Raw genomic sequence first — 22,600 nt, 5'->3', positions numbered from 1 at the left:
AATAAACAATACAAATAGTTTTAAACAATCCAATTCTATTTATTATCGATTCATAACGTCATAGAAAAATCATTTGTTTGGTATAATTCATAAACAAAAGAGATGACAATTCATTCACTCACCAAAACCATTAAATTTAACTACTTTCTGAAAGGTATTCCTCCATTATTATCTCTTCGATCGGATCTTCTTCTTCTTCAATGATAATGTTACTCATATTTGGATCTGGATCTGTACCTTCCTCGATCGGTTCATTTCCATCAAGTATTTCCTCAGTATATTCCTTCCGGTTCTTTTTAGACCTGTTCCTGGCAGCAGGCAATCTCACCATTTTTGTTTCATCCAAACGCTGTTTAGAATTTCGGAGGCATTGTTTTAGGAACTTATGGCATTTTTCCATTGTGTAATCCTCATCAGCATTGCGGATTACTGAATAGATCAAGTTAATGTACCTCTCGTACTTCGAAAATGAAACTTTCCGCACCAAATGCTGATTTTCGTCGAACGTCTTGCTTATGCCGGTCCAGGAGCACTGACGGAGAAATCTGCGATCAACAAAATAATCGATCACCTGGTGTCCAACAGTACCTCCGTTCCCCTTGAAACGGTTTTTCCCATGGATTGATCCAATCGAACGAAGGACTTCGTCGACAAATTCATCATCCTTGCATTGCTCCTCAACAGCTTCCAGATCTGCGAAACTTTTGACAGGAGTTAGCTTCAACTGGTAAAGTTTTCTTGGTTCATCAACCGTTGCTTTTCCGATGGAAGTAGATGCTAAAGCGTCAACCTTGGCATTCGCTTGTGCCACCAAAAGTAAACATTTCTCCTGTTGTCGAGCCATGTCATCCACTTTATTTTCAATCCTTTCCAGTACATTCAAGATCTCGGTTGCCGTTACAGATTCACCAGATAGGTTGTTGGATAGCAAGCTGGTAGTGCTAGACACGAGAGAGTTCACATCTGTAGGTTCTTGCTTGAATTTTTTCTCCAGGTTGCTGCTCTTGCTATCTTCGACTGAAGCGAAAGATCTGCGTAATCCACAATCACTAGTGGCGGATTCGACTACGGCTCCTGCGTCATGAGCTTTTGGAAGCAATGTCACTGCACTTACTGGTACACTTGTTTGCTTCCTTTTTGTGTCGCGAATGTTCGAGTCATCCTTCCGTGCGCACGGCTTTCCTCTTCCAATAGCAGGTTTGCTCCTTGCAATTTTGGCAAACAACATTGCTGCTTTTGTTGTTTTCACAGCTTTATCTTTGCGGCGTGTAGTTTTCGAAGGCATTGCTATAAAAATAGAATAACTAAATGTTTTTTAAGCATAATCATAAGATGATATTTACCGTTTATTTTTGCTGATTCGGAATGAAGACCAGACTACACAGTCCAAACAAAAGATGAAAACTGACAGTTGTTTGCGATACAACACTATTGCAGCATTTATTCGAGATTGAGACATCGCGGCATTTGAAAAATGTTTTGTTATAGTGGCTTCGTTTCGCGCACAGTATAATATAGCATCGCAGACAACTAAAGTTTTCTAAGTAATTCACATTACGTGCTTGGGAAATGTACGTGGTTTAAATATATCATTTCAACAACTAGAAACATAATTCATCAATGGATCACAGCGTTGGCGCGCCCGGCAGTAATTGTAATCATCGCTCCTCGGTTCGAGACTCGGTTCGGAAAGGTACCCATGGATTATATGCAAGCATGGATTAAAAGTAGAGATTTCGGTAAAAAAAATTGACATTTAATAATAACGTTAATATATATACATCGGTAAGCGTTGAAATAAATAATTCATTACTGTTTTTTTCCAAAAAAAAAATTTTTTTCCTGGCGATGCACGAAATATGCATTCTTACGGTTTTCTTATAGTATATGCCCTAATTGTGTTTCACTAAAGTTTATTAAAATCATATGCTCTAATGATACATTACAAATGCCAAATGATTATTTACTTGTGTGGCTCTATTTTGATCTTAATGGGGCCTTTTTCGACATTAATTCCACTTTTATGATGCATTTATGACTTAACTGCTATATATCTTATATCGTATATTACTCTATAAAACAAAATTAGGGCAACTATTTATAGCTTCATGGTTACTTGGGTACCCCCTCCAAAGCGATTTTGAATAGCAGACACTAAAGACCATCACCTTGCCGTAACCCTCTGCGCGTTTCAAAGGGACTCGAGAATGCCCTTGAAACTCGAACTACGCACATCACCCGATCCTTGATCGTCGCCTTGATCAACCTTATCAGTTTATCCAGAAATCCGTTTTCGTGCATTAGCTGCCATAGCTGATCCCGAACGATTGTATCATATGCGGCTTTGAAGTCGATAAATAGATGATGTGTGGTCACGTTGTATTCGCGGCATTTCTGCAATACCTGACGTATGGCGAACACCTCATCTGTGATAGAGCGTTTATCCATAAATCCCGCCTGGTACTGCCCCACGAACTCACTTGCAATTGGTGTTAGTCGGCGGCATAAAATTTGGGAGAGTACCTTGTAGGCAACGTTCAGAAATGTAATTGCTACAACCCAACTTATCGCCCTTTTTGTAGATGGGACACACGACATCTTCCATGAACTCCTGCGGTAGAACCTCATCCTCCCAAACCTTGGTAATTACCCAGTGCAGCGCTCTAGTAAGTGCCTCACCACCGTGTTTAAACAGTTCTCCTGGTAGTTCCAGGGGCTTTGTTGTTTTCAGCCGGCAAATCTCCTCCTGGATTTCCTGGACATTCGGAGCCGGAAGTTATATGTCCTGCGCGCCTGCTCCTAGGCTCATTACCATACCACCACCGTTGTCTGTCACTTCGCCATTCAGATGCTCTTCGGTTTAACTTTTTTTTTTTTTTATTCCTTTATTTATTTGTTAGGCACTCTGTGTTACTTAACCGCTACTGTGCCGAGATCTACTGTGGTATTCTGCTCTACAGAATCCACACAGAATCTATTTTTAGATATCCATTACCATTATTGTTGTCATTGCCAGTCCATCTCATCGTGAGTCCATTGTGTCCGTTTGTCCATGTCGTGTATTCAATGATCGTTGCATTGTTTGGTTGCCATTTATCCGGGTAACGTTGGAGGAATGCCTCCGAGAAGAACAAGTTGTCAGTCGTCATCAGGCAGCCGTGACGGTAAGGCGCGTACCCCAAACGCCACCGTATGGGCTGCGGATCTGGCGACTGACGAGGGTTTGGTGAAGGGGCTGGGAATCGAACCCATGACCATTCGCTTGTAAGGCGAACGTGTAGCCAACTACGCTACGGGACCCCCCCTTAACGGTTTAACTTCTAATATAACTTTTGGCGTTATAGCGCGGTACAGCTGCTCCACCTCTTCACGGTCTCGATCTTCCTGCTGAAGCTTTTTCCGAAAATCGAGTTTTGTCTGTTTCGCGCCCATTTGTATCGTGCCTCGTTCGCCCTAGTTTTATTTATTCAGACTAAGGCCGAAGTGGCCTGTGCGGTATATAAGAGTCTTCTCCATTCGGCTCGGTCCATGACTACACGTCGCCAACCACGCAGTCTACGGAGGGTCCGCAAGTCATCTTCCACCTGATCGATCCACCTTGCCCGCTGCGCACCTCGCCTTCTTGTGCCCGTCGGATCGTTGTCGAAAACCATTTTCACCGGGTTGCTGTCCGACATTCTGGCTACGTGCCCGGCCCACCGCAGTCGTCCGATTTTCGCGGTGTGAACGATGGATGGTTCTTCCAACAGCTGATGCAACTCGTGGTTCATTCGCCTCCTCCACGTACCGTCCGCTATCTGCACCCCACCATAGATGGTACGCAGCACTTTCCTTTCGAAAACTCCGAGTGCGCGTTGGTCCTCCACGAGCATCGTCCAGGTCTCGTGTCCGTAGAGGACTACCGGTCTAATGAGCGTTTTGTAGATTGTCAGTTTGGTACGGCGGCGAACTCTATTCGATCGGAGCGTCTTGCGGAGTCCAAAGTACGTACGATTTCCAGCCACTATGCGTCTCCGAATTTCTCTACTGGTGTCATTTTCGGCAGTCACCAGTGAGCCCAAGTACACAAATTCTTCTACCACCTCGATTTCGTCACCACCGATGCAAACTCGCGGTGGGTGGCTCACATTGTCTTCTCTTGAACCTCTTCCTATCATGTACTTCGTCTTCGACGTGTTGATGACAAGTCCGATCCGCTTAGCTTCCCTCTTCAGTCTGATGTAGGCTTCCTCCATCTTCTCAAAGTTTCGTGCCATAATATCTATGTCGTCGGCGAAGCCAAATAGCTGGACGGACTTATTGAAAATTGTACCACTCGTGTTAATCCGTGTTAATGCCCATGAAACTCGAACTACGCACATCACCCGATCCATCGTCGCTTTGATCAACCGTGTCAGTTTATCCAGAAAACCGTGTTCGTGCATTAGCTGCCATAGCTGGTCCCGATCGATTGTATCATATGCGGCTTTGAAGTCGATGAATAGATGGTGTGTGGGCACGTTGTATTCGCGGCATTTCTGCAGTACTTGGCGAATGGCGAACACCTGGTCCGTGGTGGAGCGTTCGCCCATAAAACCCGCCTGGTACTGCCCCACGAACTCCCTTGCAGTTGGTGCTAGTCGACGGCATAAAATTTGGAAGAGTACCTTGTAGGTGGCGTTCAGCAATGTGATTGCGCGGTAGTTGCTACAATCTAGCTTATCGCCCTTTTTGTAGATGGGACACCACACCTTCCATCCACTCCTGCGGCAAAACTTCCTCCTCCCAAATCTTGGTAATGACCCCGTGCAGCGCTCTAGCCAGTGCCTCACCACCGTGTTTAAATAGCTCTCCTGGTAGTTGGTCAACCCCAGGGGCTTTGTTGTTCTTCAGCCGGCCAATCTCCTCCTGGATTTCCTGGAGATTCGGAGCCGGTAAGATTATGTCCTGCGCGCGTTCTCCCAGGTCCATCACCATACCGCCATCTTCGTCTGCCACATCGCCATTCAGGTGTTCTTCGTAGTGCTGCCGCCACCTTTGGATCACCTCACGCTCGTTCGTAAGAAGGTTCCCGCCCGAGCAACACACATGTTGTAAATCTGTAGATTATACTCATATACGACTAAATTTGGTCATATATGAGTTATTTCAACCAAATCAATGTGAGTTGTGCTGCTAGGGCGTTTATGTCCTTACACATATCAGGCTGTGGCACGTGGCCCTTACGTGAACGGTTTAACTTCTCATAGAACTTTCGTGTGTTATTGGCGCGGTACAGTTGCTCCGTCTATTCACGGTCTCGATCTTCCTGCTGGCGCTTTTTCCTCCGGAAAATCGAGTTTTGTCTGTTCCGCGCCTGTTTATATCGTGCCTCGTTCGCCATCGTGCGGTGTTGCAGCAATCTCGCCCATGCTGCATTCTTCTCTTCCACTAACCGCTCACATTCGCCGTCATACCAGTCGTTTCTCTGATCCGGAGGCACCGTGCCTAGTGCAGCGGTTGCGGTGCTACCTATGGCAGATCGAATATCTCTCCAGCCATCTTCAAGAGACGCTGTGCCAAGCTGCTCTTCCGTTGGGAGAGCCACTTCCAGCTGCTGCGCGTATTCTTGGGCTAGTCTACCGTCTTGTAGCCGCCCAATGTTAAGCCGCGGCGTCCGACTTCGACGCGTGTTGTACGAGGTAGTGGTCGGATTCAATATTCGCATTGCGGTAAGTGCGGACGTTCGTGATGTCGGAGAAGAATTTACCGTCGATTAGAACGTGGTCGATTTGGTTTTCCGTTTCTTGGTTAGGTGATCTCCATGTGGCCTTGTGGATATTTTTGCGGGGAAAAAAGGTGCTTCGGACTACCATTCCGCGGGAGGCTGCGAAGTTTATGCATCGTTGGCCGTTGTCATTCGATACGGTGTGCAGACTATCCGGTCCGATGACCGGTCTATACATTTCCTCCCTTCCTACCTGTGCGTTCATGTCACCGATAACGATTTTGACGTCCCGCAGTGGGCATCCATCGTATGTCTGCTCCTGCTGTGCGTAGAACGTTTTTTTTTCTCGTCGTCGGGTCTCCCTTCGTGTGGGCAGTGCACGTTGATGATGCTATAGTTGAAGAAACGGCCTTTAATCCTCAGCTAGCACATCCTTGCGGTGATTGGCTGCCACTCAATCACGCGTTGGCGCATCTTACCCAGCACTATGAAGCCGGTTCCCAGCTCATTGGTGGTGCCACAGCTTTGGTAGAAGGTAGCCGCTCGATGCCCGCTTTTCCACACTTTCTGTCCTGTCTCCTGCAGTGCCACGACGTCGAAGTTGCGGTGATGTAATTCATCGTAGATCATCCTGTCGCAACCTTCAAAACCTAGCGACTTGCTGTTCCATGTTCCAAGCTTCCAATCGTGATCCTGTATTCGTCGCCTAAGTCTTTGCCGATTATATCGAGTCGCATTATCTCTTATATTGTTCGTAATGATTGGTTTACTAGGCGGCTTATTGGGCCTGCGCAAACCTCCTGTCTCGTCGGAGGGCCGTCGTGTCAGGGCTGTTTAGCGTCCCACCTAACACCAGGACTTGGACTTGTGCGCTTTGAGCGGCACACGGTCGCTTTGGTGGGGCCTACTTGCGGATTCATGCAGCTTTTTATAGAGGTTTAACAGGGCCCACTGTCAAACCCCACCACATCCTAGGCAAGCCCCACAACTCGCAGATGGCCTGGGGAGGGATCATCAAGCCCTTGGACATAGTTCCTGCTGCCCTCGTTCGCCCTCATAGCTGCAGGAATCTCGCTCATGCTGCACTCTTCACATTCGCCGTCATACCAGTCGTTTCTCTGAACCGGGGACACCGTGCTTAGTGCAGCGGATGCAGTGCTTCCAATGGCGGATTGAAAACCTCTCCAGCCATCTTCCAAGAGACGCTTCCGTTGGGAGTGCCACTTCCAGCTGCTGCGAGTACACTTGGGCTAGTCTACCGTCTTGTAGCCGCCCAATGTTAAGCCGCGGCGGACGAATCCGACGCGTGTTGTATACCGTCGAGAGTTTTGAGCGCAGACATACTACAACGAGGTAGTGGTCAGATTCGATATTCACACTGCGGTAAGGGCGTATGTTCGTGATGTCGGAAAAGAACTTACCGTCGATTAGAATGTGGTCGATTTAGTTTTTCGTTTCTTGATTAAGAGATTTCCATGATTCCAGATTCCTTTGTGGATATTCTTGCGGGAGAAGAAAGTGCTTCGGACTACCATTCCGCGGGAGCCTGAAAAGTTTATGCATCGTTGGCCGTTTTCGTTCGATACGGTATGCAGACTATCCGGTCCGATGACCAGTCTATATATTTCCTCCCTTCCTACCTGAGCGTTCATGTTGCCGATGGCGATTTTGACGTCCCGCAGGCGCAGTGGGCATCCATCGTATGTCTGCTCCAGCTGTGCATAAAACGCTTCTTTCTCGTCGTTGGGTTCGTCGTTGGTCGTTGGTCCCGTCGTTGGTATCCTCAGCTTGCACATCTTCTTCTTCTTATTGGCATTACATTCCCACACTGGGACAGAGCCGCCTCGCAGCTTAGTGTTCATTAAGAACTTCCACAGTTGTTAACTGCGAGGTTTCTAAGCCAGGTTACCATTTTTGCATTCGAATATCATGAGGCTAACACGATGATACTTTTATGTCCAGGGAAGTCGAGACAATTTCCAATCCGAAAATTGTTTGGACCGGCACCGGGAATCGAACCCAGCCACCCTCAGCATGGTCTTGCTTTGTAGCCGCGCGTCTTACCTCACGGCTAAGGAGAGCTTGCACATCATTGCGTTGATTGGCTGCCACCCAATCACGCGTTAGCGCATCTTGCCCAGCACTATGAAGCCGGTGGTGCCACAGCTTTGATAGAAGATAAACGCTCGATGCCCGCTTTTCCACACTTTCTGTCCTGTCCAGCAGATTTCCTGCAGAGCTACGACGTCGAAGGTGCGGGGATGTAATTCATCGTAGATTATCCTGTCGCAACCTGCGAAGTCTAGGGACTTACAGTCCCATGTTCCAAGCTTCCAATCATAATCCTTTATTCGTCACCTAGGCCGTTGCCGATTGTATCGAGTCGTATTTTCTTCTATGTCGTTCGTAATGGTTGTTTTTAAAGGCGGCTTATTGGGCCTGCGCAAACCTCCTGTCCTGTCGAAGGACCATCGTGTCAAGTCTGTTAGGCGTCCCACCTAACACCAGGACTTGGGCTTGTGCGCTTTGAGCAGCACACGGTCGCTTTGACGAAGCCTACTTGCGGATACATGCAGCTTTTAATAGAAATTTAACAGAGCCCAGTGTCAAACACCACCACATCTTAGACAGGCTCCACAACTCGCAGATGGCCTGGAGAGTGATCGTCAAGCCATTGGACATAGCCCCTGCTGCCCACAATAAACGCTCTTCCATATGTAGAGGAAATTGTTAATGTAACTGTCAATCTATCCGAATTTTTCACTTTTACCTATATGTATAAGAAAACTCTTCGGAGACGAGCCAGCCTCGGGCTGAAAGTCTCTTTAATAAAGACACACAAAAAAAAGAAAACTCTTGTAATTGCTCGGTTATACACTCTTTATTTATTTGTTTCCCCAGTACATTATACTTTTTGTAATGAATTAGCTTTAGTTTTCTTTTATTCCTCTATGTGTATTCAGGATGTGCATTTTTGAATCAAACCATCTTTTAACTTCCTGCCTTAACTTAACTGCACTGGCTAACTGAACTAACTAACTTACTGCACTGACTTACTTCACTAACTTAACTGCACTCAACAATCTAACAACTGACTTACTGCACTAACTTAACTGCACTCAACAATCTAACAACTGACCCCCTATGACTCTCCGAAGGTTCCTTAAATAACTTCCAAAAAATCAATCCGTTCAATAATTTTCCCATTGCATCAGCAAACGAAAAGAATTGCACTTTTCATATGCTGTTGCCGACCACTTTGACCAACGCAGCAAGTAATATGCTCCAGTCGAAACACTACACCATCACCGGGTCATCGTGCGCGGTGCTGGTTTGTTCTATGCCCCGCAATAGCGGAGACAGAAAAATCAAATTGTAGCGAATAAAAATTCCGACTCATGGAGTTTTTGTATGGTTGCCCCCACGGTAACTATAATGAACTCCCAGCACGAATGCAACACTTGTTTCAGAACAAGGAGCATTAGGTGCGTAAAAATGGACATAATTTACATGAAGAAAATTATGAGACATTGCACTGCACCTATTTGTTCTTGATTTTTTGTGGTAAAAATTCAATATCTTTTGGAAATTCATATAATACATATTTTAAAGTGTCAAAATATTACGCCCTTTTACGCCCTTTATGACGACGTCAAAAACATCTTATAAGCTCGAAAAAAGGAAGAAAATATGTTTGTGGGGGGAGGCCCCATAGTGTGCTCCATTCTTAGGGAGCCGAACATGTTTCCCACCCGAAAACATCCTAGGCCTGACCGATAATTGAACTCGCCATCTCCGGACTGGCAATCCTACGCCTTCGCTCGCAAGGCTAACTGGAAACCCACGCTCAGTTTGTTGAGCTCTATTTGACGAGCTATGTTCATGAGTATATAGGACTCGGCTCTCCAAGCCTAAGTAAAAGTCGATTTTTCAAGCAACCGTCATGCCCTTCTTAGGGCTTCAAATTTGAGATAAATAATATCGTTAACAACACGTTTTCACCCCACTCCTGTTATGTTACATGTAGTTACGCTGAAATGTTCCCAGTGCATACTTGTCTCGTTAACAGTTACCTACAACTCATAAATTGTCAGCAGAGATGTTGAAGCTTATTTTAAATGTAAGTGTTGCCTATGAAAGTTTCCCACCACGTGCACAAGATAACAACATTTGCCGATGATCAATGAAAAACTTTCATTTGTTTGGCACACCTCTGGATGTCGGCTTCTCTCGAAACCTATAATCCAATTTATAGAATGGGGTCCCACATCACGCTGTTCTAACTGCCCCTCTCCCGAATTGCATTCAACGGTCTTGAGGCCACCTATTGCACATCGATCGATGTTACCCGTCAATCGAAACGACGGCGGAAACGGAAATAATAAAACAATTGTCACATTGTCACGTATCCCAAATTTATTTCGGAAAACAAAATATGAATTAGAGGCGAACAGTTAAAAAAGTTTGGGTTGCCTTCCGTGACAAAAAACATGCGTTGGGTGTGCAGCGAGAAGCGTTGGCCCATGTACTGTGGAACCAACTGTGTGCGGCATTCTATAATTTTTGACGCCATATGACCTTCGGCAGGCAGGGGTCGGCCGCTTAGTTTCGTTGAAATGCGTCACCTTAATAATGTGCAGGTACGTTTGACGGCTAGCTGGGTTTCATGGTTGGGTCCATAAAATTATTGAAAATTAATTTCCTTTAATTTGAATTTATTACACACATTATCAAAGAACTCTTTTTTGAATTCAATATATAGATTTCATTCAATGCTTTACCACTACAGGGGTTCTCAAAACAAAATTTACGATTTAATGGTTTCCCCAAACACACGCGATGCGACTGTTGCTGTTGATAGGCGATTGTGAATAGGTATGTACAAATTTAAATAAATCCAATGGTGAAGTGATAGCAAACGACCTCCCGTTTTTAGATTCAATACAAATTTGGTTCCGTAAGCTGGGTTGTCCTTCTGACTTAATTTGAGCTGGGAAAGTTTTCTAGTGTCTGTTCGCAGGCTCAAATAGCGTCAAATAACGACCGCATAGTAAATACTTTTTCTTACAATACAAACAACTCCTCTAGTAGTTATCATATCTTACAGAAACTGTTTGAAAGATGAGATGCCCAAAATTGGAAGACGTCATTTGAGAGTGAATTTATTTGATTTTTGTTTTATGCACATTATTTATAATTTAATATTTTTTCAAATATACATGAAAAAATAACCATTCGACAACATTTCATATACGAAAAATAACTTCCTGATCGAAATTTTAACAAAAGCCTTTTTACATTTGACACAATTAATAAGCTTAATCCGTGATGAACTTAATATCACTATAAAAAAAAACACGTAAAAAATCAAAAAAAAAATATAATGATATGCTTTATTGAGAATCACTTACCATGTCGTAGAACTAATAATAGGTATCTTACCCCATTGTCAACTCAAACAGGACACTGATCCATCCTTGCTTGTTTTTCACAGGACAAATGCAACACTTCTACGAGAAGCATGTGTCGAAGATTGGTTAGACAGCACGGTTAACAAACGAATTCAATTTGAAACCAAGTGAGGACTCACTGAAGTGTGGTGTGAGAAAAGTGGAAATAATAAACGCGAAACGATCCGAAAAGATGTCATACGCAGTTGGTTACTGAATTGAAATGCATCGCTTTTATGCCGTTAATGGGTGCACGTTTGTCGTTGTCCGGCCATATCGGTGGGCTATCGTAGCACTGCTCGGTAGGGTATGAAGAAATTGAACAACGTGTAATACTGCACTTGGCTTGTGCTATTTGCTTCTCCGTAGCAGTCACGCGTCATAAAACAAGGGATGAATTATATTGTGCTGGTTGCTGCTTGGAGTTAAAGTTAGTTCTTGATACTGCTGCTACATATTGGAATCTGGGACATTGGAATTGATAGAATGACTGCTGAGGCGACTAATTATGTCCCCAGCATTACTTCTAGATATTTTTGATAGTGAATATGAAATCTTACAATATCATGAAGTCGTCTTTTGGCAAACATTAGGGTTTAGACGGATTCCACGCAGAATGACACATCGACCAAACTTGATGATAGTTGATTCGATTGAAACTTGAGAACATAACATTACATTCGGTTTTTCTGCGGACAACACGGAGTGTAGGGGGGCTGGGGGTAATAGGAAATCGCGTCATTTTGACATGAAAATCGTTGTAATATTGGGGACCTAAACCCCTTACGTGAATCTTAAACATAAGCACAGCGATGGCTAGAAGTCAACAATTAAGCTTCAAACAATGAATTTAGTTGATGAATTGTATGCATAGGCTAAACAAGCATCTATGAACTGTGCCTCTTGGAATAAAAATTTTGGATATTGGTCACTTACAAGGATTTTACTAAAAAAAAGTATGTTACTTGTCTTGTCTTGTCTTAGCACATGCACAGCCAGTATTGAAAAGCATCCTGGAAATGTCAGTTGTATTCCCGAGCATTTTCTTGTCTGCATTAATATTAGCAGCATATCATAAATATGACACAAGTATTAAAACGGCCAGGCCCACCGTGCAGGCGTGAATTTGGGAGAAAATCCAGAACTCCCCGGCAATCAGATTATTTAGTAATAAATAACATGATCAACGAAGAGTTTTGAATCTACGAAAGGAAGAAACGGGGACAGCCGAACCAACCGTTTCACATTCAGGGGGAAAGATGATTGACGAATCGTTGGGAGTGACTTTGCTAAGAAGATTAATGTACACTCCATGGGTCCTCGACGTCTTGGATGGGACACAGTTTTTAGTCTAGTGCCCTGGCTTACATACTGATGGGCAAAAGTATTCACATACATTCAGATAGATCACTATGAAAACATAACGAATACTTATGTACATCAGTGTACATATAGGCCTAGGTTTAAGCGCCATTACTCGCTCTCTGGAACGAGATAAAAAAAGAAACAAAAGCGAGAGTACTTGACTCCAGGTGTTTAACCAACATTCGCTGTTTACTGGCTAGTACGAGGATGGTCCGAAGAGTTGTCTGGCGAACGCCCTGGGGGTAGGGAAACAAGCTCCCATGTACCGGTCTCCAGAAGAGCTTCAATCTCCTCCTGCATTGCAACCTGCCACACCGCTGCGTCGGCACAATTGACTGCTTCGGAATAGCTTTGCGGTTCGTTGCTAGCAGGTTCCGCCACGCTGGTGACGTCTCGGAAGCGTTGAGGTGCGATGCCCCTTGTGGAGCGTGTTGATCTTCTTAGTTCATTCGACTCGATGTTGTCGTCTTCTCCGAGGAGGGGTGGTTCTGCGTCACTGAAGCCTTCAAATTCGCCCTCTGAAGGGGTCTGCTCCTCAACTGCTGAGTCATACTCTTCATTTTCCGCTTCGAATCGGGATTCTCTTGGGATACTATTTGACTGGGAACCAACATCGAATAAAATTCCTTGATCCTCTCCGACGTCCGCAGATACGTTCGGTCGATTTCTTTCGGCATCGTTCTCGACAAACTTCGCATCGCGGCTCACGTAGACCTTTCGAGTTCCCTTTTCTAGGAAACGATAGGCTTTGTGCTCCGACGAATAACCCACAAATATTAGCTTCTGTGCCGTGGCGTCCAGCTTCTTCCTTTTCACCTTCGGTATGTGAACCCAAGCGTAGCAGCCGAATATCTTCAGGTGGTCTACCTTCGGCTTCACGCCTGTCCACAGTTCGTATGGTGTGACGTCTAGAGATTTGGTTGAAAGAACGTTCTGGAGGTAAACTGCTGTACCTAGGGCTTCTGCCCAATAACGTTGCTCCAGCTGTGCATCGAAAAGCATGCACCTTACCATTTCGACGAGGGAGCGATTTTTTATCTCCGCTATACCGTTTTGTTGGGGGCTGTAACCCGCGATGTACTGAGCAGATATCCCCTCTTGCTTGTAGAAGACTCTTAACTGTTTTCCGCTGTACTCGCCGCCCTGATCAGAGCGGATAGCCTTTGGTTTTCGTCCGAACAGCGTTTTGACGTGCGCGACATACTCCTGAATCTTAGTGGTCACTTCCGACTTCTCTTTTAGCAGGTAGAGAACACAGTATCGGCTATGGTCGTCGATCATGGTCATGAAATACCTAAAACCACTGACCGACGACACTTCCACCGGACCGCAAACGTCTGTATGAACCAGATCCATTGGTTCCTTCGATTTGGACACTGACTCGCATGGAAAAGCGGTACGTGGGGTCTTACCTTTCAATCAGCACTCGCATTCTTCGGCGACGTTACAACCGTGGATTGTCAGGCCGTCCACTAAATTGCCCTTCAGCAGACGATCAATCGCTTTCGGATCACGCTGTCCGAATCTTCGATGCCAAACGTGATGACAGTCTTTATTGTAGTGACCACCCACCACCATCACGACGTCCGTGGGTGGTTTGATGTGTCCATCCTTCAAGCGTGCCACAGCGATAGTGGCATTTTCGCAAAGAATCCGGCAGCCTTCCGCGTCGAAAATAACTGTACTTTGCTTCTGAACTAATGCCGGCACCGACAACAGATTCATTGCAAGGCTTGGAACGTGTAGCGCGTAACTTATGTGCACGTTGCTTTCCGTCTTCGTCAACGCATTCTAAGACACAGGATCCTTCTCCGCACACTTTCACTTGCTTTCCGTCCGCCAAGTTGACGAACTTAACCTCAGTTTCGCGTATTTCCCGGAAAAACTTTCGATCTGCCACAGTGTGTCGAGTGGCACAGGAATCTACGACCCACGGCTTGGTTCCACGATCGTTTTCGGAGAAGGAGTATCTACAGCTAGTGCGAATGAAATGGTTTCAGGTATGCTGCCAATTTTTATCTGTGGTTTGGAACCTCCCGAGTCACGATCAAATCTGCGGCACTCGTTTTGGTTGTGCCCAGCCTTTTTTGCAGTAATGGCAAATGATAGGCTTCTTCTTCTTGACAACATGACCAAGTCTTAACGCTGTATTGGAGCCGGTACCTTGTCGCTTGGACGTTTCATCGAGTAACTTTCTCTTAACAAGCTCCAATGTTAGCTCGTCATCCGAACGACTTTCGAGGGCTGTTGTAAGGGTATCGTAGGAACTGGGAAGACTCCTGAGAATCATCGCGACGGTGAGGTTTTCTTCCAGTTCCTGCCCGGCATTGGCCAAACGAGGGAACAGCTCCTCCATCTCAAACAGGTGCTCCGTCATATCGTCGCCATCAGTGAAACGCTTATCGCAAATGCGCTTTAACAGCGACACTTTCAAGGTTAGACTCGTTTTCTGGTGGTGGTTTTGCAGCGCCATACAGGCCTCCTTGGCTGTTCGAGAAGCGCGAACCAGTCCGTGCTGATTATCTTCGATCAGCAGTCCTATCGTAGCCCTTGCTTTCGCGTCACCTGCTTCCCAATCTTCGTCATCTTCATCTTCTGGCTTTACACCCGGGTGAACGTAGCGCCAGAGCTCTTCACGGATAAGCAGCAGTTCGACCTTGTTGCCTGTTGCTGTTGTTGTTGTTGTTACTTCAATAAAAATCATTTAAAAATGCCATTGATCTGATCTGAATAAAACTCGGAAATTTGAATTTTCTCAATGAATGCTTGAAATTTTCAGAGGTATTTTTTTGATTTCTGTGAATTTTGCAATGACTTCAGATCTCCACTTGTCATGATATTGTCATCGCTAAGGTAGCAACTGGCAAAGGTGGGTGCTGAAAAAGCGTGGGTGCAATTAACAAAGAAAATAAATAACCAATACACACTATAAAAAACGTTGAAAATTTGGTTGGTTCATAAAATTAAGCTGGTCAATGAAACAGGACATCAATCACGTTGGCAGTCTCCATGGATAAATTTAGGGCCGGGTGGCCAACTCTGGCTTTACGGATGTCCAAGAATCCAATTGTTGAGTCTCGCTGTTCTCCGGAGATCAATCGTCGCAGCCAGATAGGAAACCCAACCTTAGCGCATAACATTGATCCATAAAACCGACCGAAAAGGGGTAACTTTTCAGAGCGAAGGACAAAAAACAATTCCGAGCGCAGGATTTCCGCAATAAACTGATCAGAACGTCAGTTAAACGATGACAATATTCGGATCGCATTTAAATACATAAGGGAGAATAAAAAGCAGAATGCGTGGCTCACTCTGAGAGCGACAGCTTTCGTATTCCTGCTACACAGGACTTGGTCGATTGGTAACAAGCTGAGACGAGACCTGCAAAGACGGCTTCTTTTTCCTTGTTTTGACACTTGTTCTTCTTTTCATCACAGTTGATCATCGATTCTCAACTGTTTCCTTGAGTGTTTCACCTAAATCCCGGGTAGAATCTTCTGAGCACAATAAAGTGTTTGTGATTTACGGATTTGTAAACTTATTTTTATAAAGATTTTCCTATCGGAAATAAAACACGTATTCATAACAATTCAATATTAAGCTGTCCGGCTTTTCTAGAATACTTTTCAAAGTGAAAAAGTACTCGTAAAACAAAATCATTCGGAATACTTTTTGAGGGATACCAATACTTTTACACAAAAAGGGTGCTGGTTGCATCTGACAATTCGTGACAGCGCTTGCTGGTTGCAGATGAAGTTACATTTTTTCCTCTTTGCAAGTCCCGTCCCAGGTAACAAGATGAGGAGACGATGTTAGCAAAGTTGAGAAGGAAACGCAGTCATGGGAACTGTGGAAGCGTGGGGTCTTACAGCCCTGGGAAGGCCAGGGAGGCTTGCACACCTCTGTGTGTGGGACTTATACCCGGGTTGGGATGCCCGGAATGTCCAAGCTGGATCTAGGTCTAGGTCAGGTACAGTCCTCCATCTTTGAGGAAGTAGATGAGGACAGATAGGCTAGCGGTATCGTCAGCTAAGGCATCTCGTATATTTGTCGGTATTGCGAAAAGATATTTTAGTTACCAGATAAAGATTGTCGCCTCGGTTCCCTTTGTTCTGCTGTCCGAAACATGTGTGGTACCTAACTGTCAAATCGTATGTATTTTTCGTTCATTGACATTTATATCCCCTATCCTCGCCAGCAAAAGATGTTCCGGACAGCGACGACAGCGACAATCTTTATCTGGTAACCAAAACATCTTTTGTAGGTTGCGTAGCTGGAGCGATGTAATGGGCCAAACACAATTGATACGTTTGCGTGCGTTTTGACAGTTTTCTCATGGGAAATCTGTCAAAACGCACGCAAACGTATCAATTGTGTTTGGCCCATAACTAACGCCTGAAAACGATAGCCAAGGGGTGCGATAATTTCAAAAATTACACTAAATTTATAATTTTGAAAAATTTGCGTTGCATTTCTCAAAATTTTATTTTTAAACTCAGATATTAAAATGGGGTCATGGGATGATTTCTAGTACATTATTTCGAAATGTTATGCTGCATATTGAATCATACACCCCTCGGAATGTCTCTTCACTACATTGATTGCTTTTTGTGACACCACGGCCTACTGCGTTGTCTCTTCAAATCAGCCAGAGTGGACTATATTGGTAATAGAGTTTATTTGATCCAGGCTTTAACGTCAGCTGAGGGAGCCGATGTTGTGAAACGCTGGCCTTGGTGACCGACTCCAGCCAGAATGTCCGCAGTGACATTGCCTGGCTCCCCACAGTGCCCTTGAATCCAGGCAAAGGTTGTCGACTGATGTTCGCTAGCGAGGATGGCCAGGATCCATGGGTGTTTCGGGTGGTTACTTGTAGCACAGCGATGGCACTGGCAGAATCAGTCAGAACTAGGACCGGTTTGTCGGAGGAGGTAGTAGTAGCAATCAGCAGAGCTGCGGTTTCCACTGAGAAGATGCTGCATTGTGCAGGGAGGCTGTCCGAAACCGTTAGGTTACTCCCAGTAACGCCTAAGCCTTCTCTCGAAATGGAACCGTCAGTGTACCGATGCTCATGATTCCTAAACCCGGTGTGTAGCAACTCGACGACCGATCTTCGAAAAGCTTCCATGTTTTCCCCTCTTTTGAAGCGCCTCGCAATGAAGCTGTTTATGTTGGCTGTGGAGGAATGCCTGCTCTTCGCTCCATGCCATGGGACCATAGCCACCGGGAGGAGACTGACGCCGGCAATCGTGTGCATGATCCGATCCCCTTGAACAACGAGAGGATTCCTATGGTTTCCGGATGTGGCGGAAGCGTATGCGGTGGCTTTTGGACAAATAGCCGCTTGCACACGATGGGAAATGGGAGGACACCTGCTTCGGTGCAGTCATCCTTAGCGGGTGTGGAAGAAAGAAGTCCGGAAGCTATGCGGAGGTATTGGTTGAAGACTGTGGAGAGTATGTTGACAAGCTCACAACGTGCTACACAAGTCGGTTCCAGTCCGTACAGCAGTCTGTTGTCAATCAGCGCTTGGACGACACGATACCGAGTTGTCCTGTTGTTCGTCCTATGCGGTCTTGATGAAGTTTCAACAAGGTTGATCCTTGATTTGCAACCGACTTTGACCGCTTGGTAATGAGGGACAAAGGTCAGTCCTCGGTCAATGGAGACTCCTAGGACCTTGACGAGTTTCCGGTTTGGGATCGGATACCCATTAATCTTGAGACTAGCGCGTTCGCGCCGGAGTGTCTCCGACTATCACAAGCAGGATGTCATCCGCGTAGACGAAGATGTAGATGCTCTCGGGAAGGCCATTTCGGAGGTAAACAATACAAAATTTAGGTGTAAAAATGTATGTACTTCATATTCATTCATTTACATGCAGACCCGATCTGATTAATTCTCGAGTTGTGAAGAAATTGGTGTTTCATTTCTATGGGAGCCCCCTTTTCCAAAGGTCAGAGGGGCCTAAAACCATCTTAAGAACCTTCCCCGGCCCCAAAAACAATTACATACAAATTTTCACTCCGATCGGTTCAGTTATTTCCGAGTCTATAAGGTTCCGAGTCTATAAGTTAGTTGTCTATAAGACAGACAGAAATTCATTTTTATGTATATAAAAGAGGAAGATTAACGCACCCCTGTCCGTTTTACTCCCACCTCCCCTACGACCATCATAGGTAGGGGGCCATCCTCAAAGTACGTCACGCCTCTAGGGGGAGGGGGTTTTGAGAGCTGCGTGACGATCCATACAAAACTTTTAGAGGTCTGCTACAAAAAAGGCTCTTGAGAAGGAAGTAAAACGCTCATGTCGACGGGACAAGCGTGCGTGGGCAGACTCTCTGGCCGACGAAGGAGAGAGAGCCGCCGCAACTGGGGACACTCGCCTCCTCTACGATATCTCACGACGCTTAAGCAGGGCGAATATGAATGCAACGATGCCTGTGAAAGACGCGAATGATCAGTTATTGACCGACCCAACTGACCAGCTGAAACGCTGGTTCGAGCACTTCGAACAACTTTTTCAAGTGCCAGCCAGGCCATCACCACCTCGGCATGATCTGCCTAGGATCCGACGTATAACACGCGTCAATACCGAAGCTCCATCACTGCTAGAGATTCAAACAGCCATCCAAAGCATGAAATCGAATAAAGCCCCAGGGGTCGACCGCATATCAGCCGAGATGCTCAAAGCTGACCTCATGACATCCGCTCAACTACTGCATCGTTTATTTCGTAATATCTGGGACACTGCAACTTTCCCGGTCGACTGGCAAGGTATCTTAGTGAAGGTGCCCAAAAAGGGTGACCCTATCCGGGTCGTAGCTGGTGTGAGGCAAGGATGTATTCTATCACCGTTACTGTTCCTCATCGTAATCGATGAGATTCTGGTAGATGCGATTGACCGTGAACCAAACCGCGGGCTGTTAAGGCAGCCTATAACCATGGAGCACCTAAACGACTTCGAATTGGCTGATGACGTTGCACTCCTCGCGGCGCTCTGATATGCAGAGTAAGCTCAATGACCTTGCCGAGCGCTCCTCCTCGGCAGGTTTAGTCATCAACGTCAACAAAACCACGAGGTGAACCGGCCCAGGGCCGAAAAACTCATTATTAAAGATATTAACAATAATAGTCAACAAAACCAAATCGTTGGATGTAAAAACGGTGACTCCTTCCAGTTTCACAGTAGCCGGGTAACCAGTGGAGAATGTTGAAGGCTTCCAATATCTTGGTAGCCAAATGGCGTAAGACGGCGGTACCATGATCGATATAGGCGCACGGATCAAGAAAGCAAGGGCTGCCTTTGCGATTTTAAGAAATATCTGGAAAAACAGGCAGATAAGTGAACGCACCAAAATATAACTTTTCAACTCTAGCGTGAAATCTGTGCTGTTATACGCTAGCGAAACATGGTGTGTATCAGTGGAGAACACTCAACGGCTGCAGATGTTCATTATGTAACGCGGTGTGGATTTTTTGGAATAATTTTATTGAATTTGCTTAAAGCTTCAGACGTTTTTATCTTTTTAAGCAAAATCATTTGTAAATATATTATGAAATTAGATTATTATTTTTAATTAATAAATAGCTTTGACGTTTTTATCCTTTTAAGTAAAATATTATTTAAATGAGTTGAAGCTTAATTATTTGTCATCGATTATTTTTTGCTAGTTTTTTGTTGTAATTAATAGATTGTTTGAATTTAATTAGCTTTGGACGTTTTTCTCTTTTTAAGCAAAATAATGCTTGAATTCGTTAAGTCGGCTTGACGATTCACAGTCCAAAGCGAGACCATAGTATTATCAGTATTTGCCCGACTATTTGACTGTCTCGGGTGAGGAAATATGTCGAGCGGTTTGCGTCTCGGCTAAGCAAAGTGGTATACTGTTTCAGTGAGTGCAGTAATGGCTCCTGAAACTAGATAGCTCTTTTCAACCATTTGCTCGATCCTGGGAAGGCGCCAAATTGATATCGCAATTTGAATCTATGTACATAACCAGTAATTGTCCTTCAAGGTTTCTTGAAGGTAGAAATCCTTAAGCTCGTTCATTTTCGCTCGCACTAGAGGAAGAGAAGTATCGCGGTTTCCAAGTTCCGAACAATTTAAAGTATTTCTACAAAAGTGAAACGTGTTCCTTTAAAGTTTGCAGAAGGTAATAATTGAGAACAGTGGTGTGAAGTGAAGTGCTTGAAGCAAAATCTTTTGGTGTCTTCCAGATAGCTGCTTATTTCGGTCAGTGCGTCTGACACTTTCGAGATTCTCTCCATTTGCCGGAGTAGATATAGAGACAAAAAAGGTAATTTAAATTTATGACTATAATTTTGCACACGACTAACGTTCGCATTCGCGTTGGACTTCCAGCGCGTAGGCGCTTTTTTTGTACGGGCTGGAATTGTGTGACGACCAGCGGAGTCGAATTGGGGTTCCGTCCTTTTTGCTGTGGGTCGCAGTGCGACCAAATTGAGCTTGTGTGTCCGCTAAGGCCCGCCTTACGAGGTAGTCAAACGGAGGGGAGTGCAGTTCGTGAGATAGTCGAGCGAAATCCACCCGACAGTCGCCAAAAACTGTTGATAAGACCACCATTACGTTACACCCCCTGGTGGTCAGGTGTCGAGAGCGCGGTTCCCGTACGTCACCAATTATCGTACGCTGAACCGAACCCGAACCGAGAATTAGTAGCTTTCTTTTAGTCCTCGCCCGGTGAATCGGAAAGGTACGTGAAGCCGGGTCGTAAGGGAAAGTGGGCTACTAGTTCGAGGGAACGGTTATTCCGGACGCTCTCGGGAAGTTAAAATCGGAAGCTTTCCGTCCAGCCGCCACTCCCTCCGCACCTTTAGTTCGGCCATTTTGACACAAGCTCACGCCGCCATCGTGTGGAGCATCGAACGCCCACTGGCAAGCCGCCGGTATCACGACGCCATCGCGACAACTGCGTCGCCAGCACGGTAGGAAGAACCTTCGTCTTCGGCACAACGCCGGAAGAACCATCGTCTTCGGCACGCCGCCGGAAGAACCTTCGTCTCCGGCACACCGCCGGAAGAACCTTCGTCTTCGGCACACCGCCGGAAAAACTGAGGAATTGTCTCCAAAAATTCATTCGGGTCGGGCAAGTCAACAGACTGGTGGTCTCTCGTACGCGAGAGTGGCGCTAAAGCCACCAAAGTTTAATTAATTCTCTCAGACGATTTGCGAACGGTTACAATTAACAGATGCCTGCGGTATATAATTCGGGCCTAATGGCCTCACAACTGGATCTCAAACAACGAGCTCCATCGTCGTTGTCACCATAGGACGATAGAAACTGAAACTCTGGATCGGAAGTGGGGCTGGGTCGGCTACACCTTTACGTAGGGGCGGAAACGAAATCTGTAAACAAGCATTAGACTGGAACCCAGCGGGACATCGCAGCAGATGCAGACCCAGAGGCTCATGGTGGTGAAGCCTCAATAAATCAATAGAAGAAGTCGGCCGAAATCTAACCTGGCAACAGGTTAAAGCGATAGCCAGGCAACGCTCAGGATGGAGATCTTTCAAGTCGGCCCTTTGCACCACCGGAGGTGTACAGGACCCATAAGTAAGTAAAGTAAGTACAAAAAAAGTGACGAGGGGGGCTTGAAAATGGCCAATTTTTGTCGTTTATCATCTTTCTCTTGCACGCGCATAGACGAGATAGGGTTTGTTTTCATACGGAAACGCTTCCGAAGCGTTTCCGCATGAATACAAATCCTATCCTTCCCGAGCGTGTGCAAGAGAAAGATGATTAAACGTCAGATGTTGAAAATTCGTTATTTACATGTCATTCTGCGTGGAATCCGTCTTTAATAACTTTAATAAAAATGGAAACAAAAATGTTCGTTCGTTATGTGTTATTTGATCTACATCTACCAAATATCTCAAATTCTCATCTTAACCCGAGCAGCACACATGTTGCACACTAGTTTCTGTGATCCATATGCAGGGTGACCATGTCGAATTTTCACAAAGGAGGGCATTTTACCAAAATCATGACGAAAAGAAGGACATTCTGTTGAACAAAGAGGACAAGTTACTAAATAAAAAAATTCCTTATGTTTGACATAGTTTTTTAAATCATTT

The 22,600-nt window shown here is 45.3% G+C and overlaps 1 protein-coding gene across 1 annotated transcript; it reads right to left on the bottom strand.

Annotated features, from left to right (window-relative positions):
• Positions 1 to 70: 70 nt before the first annotated feature.
• Positions 71 to 1,388, bottom strand: LOC134225116 (uncharacterized). The gene is made up of 2 exons (XM_062704913.1): positions 1,344 to 1,388; positions 71 to 1,287 (listed from the first exon to the last, which is right to left on the bottom strand). Exon 2 carries the CDS (start codon positions 1,283 to 1,285, stop codon positions 137 to 139), a length of 1,149 nt encoding a protein of 382 aa, XP_062560897.1. The 5' UTR covers positions 1,286 to 1,287; positions 1,344 to 1,388; the 3' UTR covers positions 71 to 136.
• Positions 1,389 to 22,600: the final 21,212 nt, after the last annotated feature.

This window comes from Armigeres subalbatus, chromosome 3 (assembly GCF_024139115.2).
Source record: "Armigeres subalbatus isolate Guangzhou_Male chromosome 3, GZ_Asu_2, whole genome shotgun sequence".
NCBI classification, from domain to species: Eukaryota; Metazoa; Arthropoda; class Insecta; order Diptera; family Culicidae; genus Armigeres; species Armigeres subalbatus.
This window is presented reverse-complemented; position numbering and strand designations above follow the sequence as displayed.

Excerpts from the sequence above, each read along its gene's own strand:
- LOC134225116 (XM_062704913.1), bottom strand. The coding sequence starts at position 1,285 with ATGCCTTCGAAAACTACACGCCGCAAAGATAAAGCTGTGAAAACAACA.